The sequence below is a fragment of the Poecilia reticulata genome, chromosome 13 (assembly GCF_904066995.2).
Source record: "Poecilia reticulata chromosome 13, P_reticulata-male-v2, whole genome shotgun sequence".
Taxonomy (NCBI): Eukaryota; Metazoa; Chordata; class Actinopteri; order Cyprinodontiformes; family Poeciliidae; genus Poecilia; species Poecilia reticulata.
In genome coordinates, this window is record NC_088842.1 from 19,553,871 (window position 1) to 19,565,891 (window position 12,021).

The 12,021-nt window shown below is 38.5% G+C and overlaps 1 protein-coding gene across 2 annotated transcripts in view; it reads right to left on the reverse strand.

Annotated features, from left to right (window-relative positions):
* LOC145554551 (calmodulin regulator protein PCP4-like) overlaps window positions 1-12,021 on the reverse strand; it is a 36,321-nt gene that overhangs the window by 6,115 nt on the left and 18,185 nt on the right. The window contains exon 2 of one of the 2 annotated variants that reach the window (XR_014090530.1): window positions 4,041-4,092. Coding sequence is in view for 1 of the 2 variants with exons in the window: in XM_081614595.1 (XP_081470721.1) it covers window positions 4,041-4,101 (61 nt within the window). In the remaining variant the exon portion in view is untranslated. Of the gene's footprint in view, window positions 1-4,040; window positions 4,102-12,021 lie in introns of those variants that run through there. The other variant, XM_081614595.1, reaches the window with a different exon arrangement.

The following is a 12,021-nucleotide window of genomic DNA, read 5'->3' on the forward strand; positions in this document are numbered from 1 at the left end:
TTATATTTTTAACAGTTTTCAATGTGAGATCCTCATTATTATGACTGATTATACAGGCAAAGGGTTCTGTAGACACAAACTTATGTCTATTGACATAGTATATTTACAAAGGGTTATGTTTGTCTGCTTTCATGCAGTGTGCCTGTTGGTGTATTTTTGTCTCTAGTTGAATGCCAGTGTGTGTGAAAGTAAATTTTATCTGCCCCAAGGCCTTGAAACACCAGAGGGGAGTCAAAGCACCAGGGAAACCACAGTGATCAATACACACACACATGAGAGGATAGTTATGCATTGATTGGGACGGTGAGTTTTGTTTTTAGGTCGACTTTCATAGACTTTTGGCAAGAACGATGTAACCTACTTGAGGATGGAATAGTAAAACTATAAAAAAGAAACAGGGAAGCGTGGGAGGCTTAACGACCTGCAGAGAGAATATGTGCTTTTAGCTTTCTACAACATTCAAAAGCTTAACACAGAAGTAATTTACTCACAATTTATGACAAAATAAGAATAATTCACTCCAGCAATAATTTGGAACAGCAAGGCTAATTAAAAACTGTAAAGAAAATAGGTCATCATCACTTTGGGAGCATGTCCAATGCTAATTAAAAAAGATGACTTTGATCTCTGAGGTGAGCCTATTTGAAATTACGCCTTTGCCTTTTTGAAATGATGTGGGAGGTGGTGTTGATGCAGCACTTTCTACATTGTTCTGTTTATCTGGACTCTCACATGTAGAAGATGATATTTAAGAAAAAGCTCAGAATTCAGTTGTGTCATATTGTCATCAATGTGAGTGCTGTCAGGAAGTGCCTTTGTCTGGTGCATTAAAAAAAGTTATCAGCACGAGACCGGATATGAAAGAGAATTATTTTAGCTTGACACTGTGTCTATGTTTGAGACTGAATTTAATTAAAAACTCATGTCATTTCAAATCCTGCCATGAGTGCTGACATGTTAAAAAAGGGAAGTCCTGTTATGTCTGTAAAGTACACATGTAACCTCATTCTCGATACTCTTTTAGGATCTCTGGTGTAGAATTTGTAATGTTTTTCTGTGAGAGAATGGGATACATCATGCTGTTACCTCATTAAAAAAAGAGTTACAAGTACTCAAGTACAAGTAATTAATCATCAGGGAAAAAAGAGAACACTGTCAGTTTCGTTTTCAGTTTCAAGCATCCTGCATGTGGAGGTAAGTGGAACATCTGGATTGCGGAGAGATGATCTTCTCACCCAAAACTGTGCTAAATAGATGTACGACCTCCTCATACTGTTATAAATTATCCTGCAATAAGACAATTTATAGTTTTTTAATAACTTGGCATCCAAACAGCAGCTCCCTGGTTTCGTCTCAGATTATTTTGTAAATTTAGCATTTTGTATTCAAGGAAAAGCACCAAAGTGAATACATTTTTTTAATCAAATTCCATTAACTTGCTTCACACTAGTACTTGTTCAATTATTTTTTACAACAAGCAGTTCTCCTCGTCCCTGCGTTAACCAATCGTCCTGTTACTGCTGATATCAGGTAAAAACCCTTTGCTGCATCACTGAGAAGCACTGCTGCATGCACTTGTATTTACCCAGTTTAAAATGAATTCCTATGAATATGGACACATTTGTTTGAAATTGTCCTTGAGCAAGAGAGCTTTTCTCTGAAGACTGTGTTGTGCTCAGTGCTCAGGGATGCAGAGTGGGCGAACGTCAATAGCTGAGTTTTTCCCACCTCCCTCACTTTCAGAGTGTGCGCTTTGTGTATCTCTGGGAAAGCACTTTTTACAGGCTGCAAATTAATTTTCAAGGTCACACCGCAGAGAAATACTTTGTGTTTATGTGAGTGAACTGCAAGGTACACGTCTCCCTATTATTTTTCCGCATTAAGTGAGCAGAAAAAGAGACCTGCATTTTGTAGTCAGGGAAAAATTGGTCTCCTGCATCCCAGTGTCTGAACCTCTTCTGATAATGTGGATCCAATTAATTGCTTTAGCAAGGTGGTGACTCTTTAATAGGATTCCAACATGGCTAGTCGCAGAGCAAGTTCACGCACACTTGCCGTCTTTTTGTTCAGCATTGTCCACAATACAATTTCAAGAGTTTTGATGAATTTTACTGTAAAATTAAGTTAAATTAAAAGAAAAAAAAAAGAAAAACTTTCCAAAACATAGAAAGAGGCAGAAGAGGCGGAGGATGTATGCCAGTTTCCATCATTCCAACATTATTAGAGTTTGATGTAGTTCCTCTCATCCTACTCTTCATTCTTTTACCCTATTGAGGATTTTTTTTTGGAGATGGAAAGCATAAGAAGACAACACTACATGTACAGTTTTACTTTTGGGGAGATCTGATGTTCCCATTTCTACTTTTGTTTTATTTATTCTTTGTGCTCTGTAGTGCTGTCTTTCTCTTTCTGCCTCACAATGACAGGTTCAGTCAATAAATTACAGTGAAAGCGTAAATGTGAATCATGTCCAGTATCTTGCATTGATCTCCCACAACTACAGTTTACATCAAAACTTTAACAAATTATTAACAGAAAATCAATCCAGAGTACACCACTATATTGACTTCATGAAAAAGCAATTTGACTGTCTTATCTGTGTATAAGGACTTGTCATACTGGAGATACTGACATGTTCATGGATATATATATATTTACTTTTTAGAGAGGAACTGAGGATTTTGACTTTTGCAGATGGTGTTCCGCTGTTCGTATGAATTGTTTTGAGAAAACAATTCATACGGTTTTGCAATTGTCAAAAATGATCAAGAAATGCATCAAAGTGACTGAGTAAAAACTGCAAGTGAACTAAAACTCTTGTAGCTGGGAACTCACAGTTGTTCTATTAAGTTAATATCGTAAGTTGTTAATACCTTGTCCACATACCTGACCTTTTGTTACCCTTACATGGTCCCGACTGTAGAAAACCTTGGTTCTGCTACAGTTCTGCTTACGTCCCTATCGAATGGTGAAGTATTGCTGAGTCAGGGCAGCACATCAAATTACAGTCATGATTTAAGGGAGGTGAAAGCAGAGAGGATATTACTTTTCTCGTTGAAGACTTTATTTGCTTTGCTGTGATAAGTTTAATGACAGCGGCTCAAGAATAAACATGATTTGCAACGCACTTGGCACATGAAGCAGATCTTTATTTCCCCCAGGACCAAACTGACACCGGCTGTCTATCGGTGTGGAGGGAGGTGAGGCAATCACCGGAGAGATGTGATCAGAGAGGTTGATGGCCATTAGAACTTTGTCTCCTGGTGCCTCAGAATTTAAATGCAAATCCAGCCGCTGTATTGTGAAGAGACAAGGATGGATGCTTTTGTGGATTGTTACAGATTTTTATGAATATCCAGCACAAGTCTGGACATTGCACCCATCATGAGGTGAGAAATGGATGAAGAAGATAATCCGTTGTTCTGCGGTTCTTTCAAAACTTAAGAGACCACCGTCCCAACATATGTGTAAACATGTGAAAAGATTGGTAATTGGTGATCACTGGAGCATATGGCTGAAGAAAAGCAACAGCAGAACTCAGAGCTGCAGTGACAGTAAGAGCTTTTCCTCACACATTATGGGTCAAAGCTTCTGGCTGGGAAATTCCTCATTAATATTAATGCTGCATATTTACTAAATACTTTTATGTCCGGAGGTGTTACGACAAGCTTAAGTAACCGTCAGCTCTCAGTGGCCATTTCATCTGTGAATTTGATCACCCTGTTTAATGCGTGGTCTCAGATCTACCTAAAAATCACATGACACTCATAACACAGTGAGTGGATCTGACAGGAAGTCCTGAGGTACAGTTGTGTTTGTGTGCATTTCAGCCCCAGTTACCGTCATTTGTTATGAGTCTGTTGAAGCCTGGATCAGAGACATATGAGCTGTGACATACAGTAAACCCCAGTCTACTTACTGCTTCTTTGGTTCTTCTCTTTGCTTTATTTCCACTGTTTTAAGGCATAACATTGTTCATTTCTTTGTTTTTAAAGAAAGAAAAGAATCTAAAAAGTTTCAGTATACGTCTTTCTTTTTACCTTTTCCCCCAGAGGTCTTGTTTTTGCCAGCAGCTGGCCCGGATCCTTGTCTCTGCAACATAAAACAAGAGATGCATTACAACAGAGCATTCCTATCCATCATACTGTAAAGCACATCAAAATGTATTCCCTTAAGCTGCTATCACTCTGCTTCCTGTCTCGCCTTGAGTGCCAGTGAATTAGAAAACATGCCACGAGGGTTACTTAAAGGCAAGTTTGCAAAATCAAGTCCTGTTGTATTCGAAATATGTTTGATATTGTGTACTAGGATCATGTTTTGCTGCATCTGCACGTTACAGTCTAGGAAAAAAGAATGACGTCCTAAGAAAGTAGTATAAGTAAGTTTGATTTTCAGTTTCAAGCATCCTGCATGCTGAAGTGAGTAAATCATCTCGAAAGCATGTGGCGTGTGGGATTAAATGATATTATTGGGCTATTGCTAAATATATTATATGCCGTTGTGCCAAACCTAGTGGGACAAACACGCAGTATATATGGTGTGTAAGAGTTAAGTGATGCAAAACCTTCTGACTTGTCCAAAGCAACGATGACAGTGAAGATCATCTCATAATCTAGTTATTTATGCAGCAGTCTTAACTGCATAGTAAAAAGATTCCCAAGTTTGTTTTCCAGGGTTTTTTTTTTTTACTTCCTGCATCACTGAATGAAAAACAGATATAGAGTACTTGTATTAAGCTTGTAATCAAAACCAGAAGGTGATGGGCCACGGCTCTTTGCTCTGCAGTGACTGCACTTGTGCCTCATGACTGTTCTGACGTCTACTACAGACTGAGCTGCTGTTCCTTCAGAGGCCTATGCTGATTGTTTCAGCCGGAGGGGGTTTGTTAAGATGAGCCCCTGCAGGCTCACGGTCATTTGACACTAGAAAGGCACAAGTACCAAGTACAGCACAGTAACCCGGAATAACCAGAGATTTTCTCCCTTGCGCTGACCTGGCACTGTCACACTACCGAACGTATAAACTCATAAACAAATAACTTTATTACTTCTTAATTGCCACAGAGCAGAATCACAAGCAACATTCATGCTTTTATTACCACATTTCATTGCATTGTTGATATTTTTGGAGTGCATTTATGAAGCACAGCTGGTGTTAGATGAATGTATCGAGGTTAAGATGTTGCAAAATGCTGTCTGGAGGCCAAAGCCCAGTAATCTGTGTGGTTATGAGTTTGTGTGTGTGAGAGGATTTATGCAGCTTATAAAGGCCTATAACTACACGGTCATGAGATATTGACTACATTCATTAAAATTCCATCTACATCATAAGATAATGGGCTATAAAATGGACTGCTAGTTATGAACAGGAAAACTGCAGAACGTGCTGCAGCCTGAAGGACATAGTCGGCTTTAATGTGTACTCGTTTCCTCCGTAAATATGCAGCTGTGATGCGATATAATTGTACATGTTCCCCATTACCAGATATAATCATTTTGTTTGTATTCTAAAGCCACAGGATTTATCTAAATGTCAACTACCATTGTTCGATGGCCATTTTTTTTACCCCAGTGCATTACCTGCATTCCAAGCTCTCTTGCTCTGGATTTTGTTTAATAAACTGCAAATGGGAACGGATCTCCAGAGAAATAACAACACAGACCAGCTGTGTAAATCTATCCAGTACTCGCTTCTTTTAGAAAGTGTGCAATGTGATTTTTAGTCAGTAAGCATTTAAAACGAAAGTACAGCAGTAAGCACAAAAAGGCTGGAAAGGTGAAATATCTAAAATCTGACACCTAAAATATTAATATACTATATTACTATCAAATAGTTTTGTCTTAGGTGATGAATATCCCTTGTTTAGAAATATTTACACATCTACTTAAATAATAGTAAAGCATTGGATGTATTTGTTCAGATCTTTTGGATTTCTAAAGATTACATTAGCACAACGGTCATAAAAACAGAATGTATGACAGAAAGGAGTATTAGACAGTGTGAGCAGCTTAAAACCACATTTAATAGTTCAGCTTTTAGCATAAAGCAAAGAGAAGACATGGATCTAATTATAAAAATACAAAAGCATTGAAGCATGGAAGGAACAGCAGCAGACTGGGAAAAAGTTTTTAAAAAAGTTATTTTTTCAAATCACAGAGCAAAAATTAGTATGCATGAGAAGCTACATGAAAAAAAAGACTGGCTTACACAAGTTTACAGTTCAACATTCAGCTGTTTTTCTGCTGAACACAATGAGTTTTGAACAGCACTGCAAGGACTGCAAATGTAGAAAAGGAAAGTCTTCAAGTCATATGAAAAAAGGAAATCCAGAGATGCAATGATTTCTCGAATCGCTAAAATATTTCTATAAAAACAAATTCTCAAGGTAAAATCCCTTAGTCTCATTTATTTATTTCATTTCAACTTCATTCTGGTCACTGACCAACTTATTCTCTTCTTTATTCTCTTCACACAGTCATGTGTTTCACAGAGGATAGTTACTGTAGTTGTACAACATAATTTAACTACATATCAAAACTGTGTTGAAGGAAATTAGAATTTAGCAGCTGGAAGGTCCAAAAATCCCTTTTTTCAAACCATAAACTCACCACACAGGCTTGGTAGCAGCTCTTTTTGGTGTGGACTGCTGTGCTGAATAAAGAAGACTTAGCATAAGTCACGTGGTTAAAATTTAAAGATTTAGTTCATATTGTTATTCATTGACGATGTGTAAAGCTATTATTGGTAATCAAGTATGTACACCAACTCTTATGTTATTTTCTGTAATATATTTTTTAAATTAATTTAAAATGACCTTTTTCATAATAATTTACATCTGAATGATGAAAGCTGTTGTCTGCAGTAGCAGACTCTTTGTGCAACCGTTGTAACGGGACTTCAGTTTGGCTGCAATTGTGCTGGAAAAGTGATGTGTGCTTTAAAAATTAAGTCAGAATTATCTGAGTCCCTTAATTGTGAACATGTTTTATTACCAGATGGTAGATCATTTTTAGCGTCAGTGTATGTACACAGCCTGGGTGAGACCTTTCTATTGAGAAGGAGGGTGAAGACAGCAGAGAAGGATTATTACAACCCTCTGCAGCTAAGATGTAGAATAATAAAGAGCTCCGGTCTGAAGATGAATGGCCAGAATTATTTCTTTGACTACATTCTCTGGTCTGCTGAAAAAAAAAAGAAAATTAAGGATGGAGAGAGAGTTTTCTGGACTAATGAGGGTTTGCTTCCTGCCCTGTGTTTTTCTGTGTTGGTTGTCACTGTGTGTTCTCAAAAATGACTGAGACAGAACACAAGGCACAGGCACTTTACGCTCACAGCACACCTGTCAAGTTTTGGATTTGAGAGTACAGGAAATGTCACCGTCCGGGGGCAGGAAAAATAAGGTCAGAGCTCGGGCAGGGGGTTGGAGAAGCACAGCGGGGATGGAGGTAAAGAATGGTAGTTTCTTGGCCAAATTGGGAGAAAATGGAAGACTGGACAGGTACGTTACAGTATCAGAAAAGTTTGACCTATAAAATCCCAGTAAAATGCTTTGACCTTGTAGATTTTAATATGAAAAAACACGAGCAAGTTAAAGGAGAATGAATACTATTTTAAGCCATTGTATTATATAAAAGAAACAAAATTGCAGAAAATTTGAAAAATTAAATTTCAGCCAAAAAATGTAAAAATCTGAGCGTTTCTTACACACCTTTTTAAATGTCGACAAAGGCTCCCACTTGGATAAAAAAAAAAAACATAGACAAAGATGAATTTCCTAATGAAATTAATGTATGTACATCTTCAGATTACAGCACCATCTGAATAAATCCATCTGTCCCACATAACATGCCGTGCCAGTATTTTTTGTTTTTTGTTTGTTTTTGGCCAAAACAAACACCACCTGGTCAGAAAAAATCCAGAGATTCACTGTGCAATATTGTACTTAATTCAATTACACCTTTCTATTACTTTTTTTTTTTTTTTTTACAATCTTCTTTGAACAAACCCAGGAGGAGGCAGCGGTAACGAGGCACAGTGAAAGAGAGACAGGAAATTGTTTCATTTAGCTGGCGAGTATCTGTCTACCTCCTGGGGGATTTAGCTCCAGTAACTTTCATCACAACGCTCTCACAGCTATTCACTTCCTTGTTCAAAGGTTTCCAATTTGGTCGTGTCAGAAGGGTTTTGCATGCTTTAATGGCGGAGCAGTCGAGAAGGCATCATGTAATGCGTCTTCTTTTCTGAGCTTCTCTCTCCCTGCATTATTAATCCAATGCTTTCAATGAATTTCAAACAGTACGAGCTACGCTTTGATGCCGCGTGCGGAAGGGCATGTGTGGCGAGAGAGTATGAGGCATGCCTGTTAGCTCAGAGCACAACACACTCACTTCTCTTGAGAAGAAGCATCCAAATTGGGGCGGCTCTTTGATGCACTTCTGAGTTTCTGAAAACTCATCACTCAACCTGCGTGAAAATGCCGTGTATGCATGCAACGCTGCAGAGGATGTTTACTTGCCGTGCTCATCAGAATGATACCGAATAGTTTTTTGTTTTTTTTAACATGTTTGTCAGTAGTACTCTGAAGGGGGACAACTTATCGCATTTCTCTGTGGCGTGTCATATTACAGTAACTCTGCTGAGCTTCCCTCCTGACAGCTTTTGTATTGTTTCTAAAACCTCTAATCCAAGTTAAAAGACAAAAATCGAGTCTTTCCAGCAGTCCTCTCTAATGCCCGTGAAATTAACTGCGGAGGCCATGGTAGCTGCTCCTTCACAAAGCACCGATTTGTTTCCCAAAAAAACCTGCTGTGGCACAAGCGACACAAAACCAGTCCAACCTTGCTCCACTGCACCAGCAGCACCTGCATGTCTGGAGCCCTGCAGCTCATTTGCATTCATGTTTGCTTGAAGACCTTTAATATTGATGTAACATTGCAGCTTTGTTGAGCAAGATTAATTGCAAAAGCTGGATAGTCGCTTATTTTTATATAATAGAAGCCGTTTGATGGGTCCATAATGGGATTTACAAGCATGGACAACTTGATTTAAATTAGACATTTAAAGCCAGATGTTTTCATACACCATATAGAAAGATACTTAACCATCATCTTCTATTTGACAAATGCCAGCGGAACTGGTGATAGAATATTAATTATTTTAATGTCAGAGCCAAAGGTTTCCTTAAATTTACTTAGTATTTGATGGAGTTGGATTCATGGCTTAAACCAGATGTTATTATTTGTCATGCTTCTTATTATAGTTTAAGAATCAAGCCATTCCTTACCATAGAACTGGTGCAACTAAGTCAAGTTTGTCTCTCAAAGTTCACCATTACAACTATCTTTTTCTCTTTAAGTTAAAATGTTTCAACATCTCCATTTAGGTATTTTAATTTGTTGCGGTTTTAATTGTTGGTGTTCTTGTAACAAGTTATATTTATCACTAAAAACATTAAAAATTACTTCACCATACTTTGCTACTTTTGATCTATTGACATATTTGAGTGACCCATCATTGGATCTTAAAAGATGGAGGGCAGGATGCTTGGCAGTACTGTGTCATATAGATCAGCACAGCACCCACCTTCTGCTTTGTGGAAACTGCCTAATGCAGTCAAATTCAATTTATGGCACTTTTTTGGAAAAACTCAAGTCTTCTAAGGACTTGAGTCTTGGAAGACTTCCTTAGAAGACTTGAGTTTTTCCAAAAAAGTGCCATGACTGGAGTCATTTCATTTTCTCCAGTCCCTTCTCATGAGGAAGCAAGTTGCTGCACTGGAAACCCGATTGCATTCAATCATTAACTTTACAGACCAGACATGTGGTGTCAGAAAGATAGAGAGGAGTCTGGCATAAAATGAGTTTCCACCAATAATGAACAACATGATAGAAAAGATATAAACTTTATTTATGCAGATGAGCCATCCTGAGACTCAGTGTCTCATTCATTACATCCAGTCATTCGATACACTTCCAGAAAGAAATCTGAGTTTATGACAACATGATCATCCATGAGAAGTGAATGCTGCAAGTCAGTGACTCCATTTAATCGGAGAGTTTCACCAATTCGAATAATTACCTGGACTAGACCTTCTGTGTGGCGACTCTGACCATTTGCTGAGTTTCTCCTCGAGCGGATCTCTTGGAGTGAAGCAGCCATACTGATTGGAAACACCTGACTTCGTTCTTCTCCACTATATGAAGGCTGAGGTGCTGAGCTGGTGGATAATGGCTCTATCCCTCCCTCCCCTTCCTGCGTTAGTCCTCCTGGGGTTTGCTCGGTTCGGTTTGGACTTGTCCAGTTTGCTAAATTTAATATTTATTCCAATGACTCATTCAATTGAACTTTTCTGTTGTTTTCTATAAAATAAACATTTATAAATGATCGTTTTGTCTCCATTTTTTTCTCGTTTGTCACAATCCCCGAGCCAGGTTGCGACAGATAACTAGGTTCTATTTGAATGTTTGTGTGGTTGGATTGAAATGACTTTCATAAAATGCCTCAAGATGACATGTGTTGTGAATTGGTGCTTTAAAAATAATCTAAACTGAACAGATATTATATGTGCTTGTGGTGTTTTTCTGAACTCTTTTGCTTGTTAACTTCTATAAGCTTACAGGAGCAAATGCATAATGAGCAATAAATTTGCGGTTATGAGCATTTGACACTCCATTACACCTATTAATCTCTCTTGAGATGATGTTACTGTAGATGTCAGCTCTCAAGCCATGATTATTATGTTGTTCTCAGAAGAGGGCGGGGGGGAGAGGGGTTAAACAGGTTATAATTTGTCTTAAACTCGAGGTGTGCCCTGGGGTTCTTTGGTTTATAGAGAAAATGCTCTGCTCAGCACAGAGGTGATGAGGAGCCATCACCCTCCCGAGTGGAGGGGAAAGCGGCCCAGCTACTGCTGAGCAGCTAACGCAGCTGAGCCGAGCGTAAATTGCAATAACGGTGGCTCGATTACTGAGGGGGTAAGGGACCATAGCCCTCGCTGTGCGGATAAACAAAAACATGCTCACACAAGGAAAGAAGTCAGTACAGCTACATACACAACCTGACACTGCTTGGAGAATGAGAAATCGCCAAAGCTGAGAAATGAAACGATGATTATATGAACCTGAAGGAGAAAATTGAGAGCAAAGAGGTAGCTCCTTTTAATCATTAACAGACTCAGAGGTATATAAGGTCAGTAGGCCATGTTTTTTTGTGTGTGTGCGTTTAGAAATGACCACTGTTAGCATCCTGCCTGTGGCTGCTGCTACACAATTGATTCTTCTGGGCTTTCAGCTGGAATACCTTAAGGAGAAGCTATAAACAAACAAACATAACGCAGAGATAATAGTCGCACAAACACATTCTCCCTCAAACCAAGCAGAGCAATGAAACTGTGGATTCAGTGTGCATTACACATCACAGAAGTTTTATATGAATTAGCGTAAAGAGAGGGAAAAGAGCGAGGACATTTTCAAATTCCTTCTGCAGAAAGCCCGTCTTTATTCTCTTATATCTAAGCCAGAATTCATTTCGGCGTTTTCCACCCAACTTCTGAGCGTGTGACTTGGGGAAAAAAAGAAACTTATTAAACTTCCAGTTGCTAGGATGGAGAGGATTAATACGTGTTCAATTCCCCAAAATCCTAAAATGGGGTCAAATTTGACCTTTATTAGATTTAAATAAAACAGATCCAGACAACTATGGACCCCTAATGTGTTTATCCTGCAATTTTCACTGTTGTAATGCTGCGACTCGTGAAGAGAGTTTAGAGTTTAATGGAGCAAATAAATCTTGGTTTTATCAAATTTGCTTATTGGCTGTCATGTGGAGAAGCGTGGAAGACTGATAAAGCCTTAATGCCATCTATAACACATGAACAGTCAGCAGCCGACTACCACAGCTTGGAATGGAAACAGTCTTTCAGTCCAAATCTGCCCAGCAACAGTGAACACCATTAGCATCTGGCAAAAAGAAATGAGCATTTTCATTGGGTCCAATGGGTACAAATACTGTACAATAAGTTGA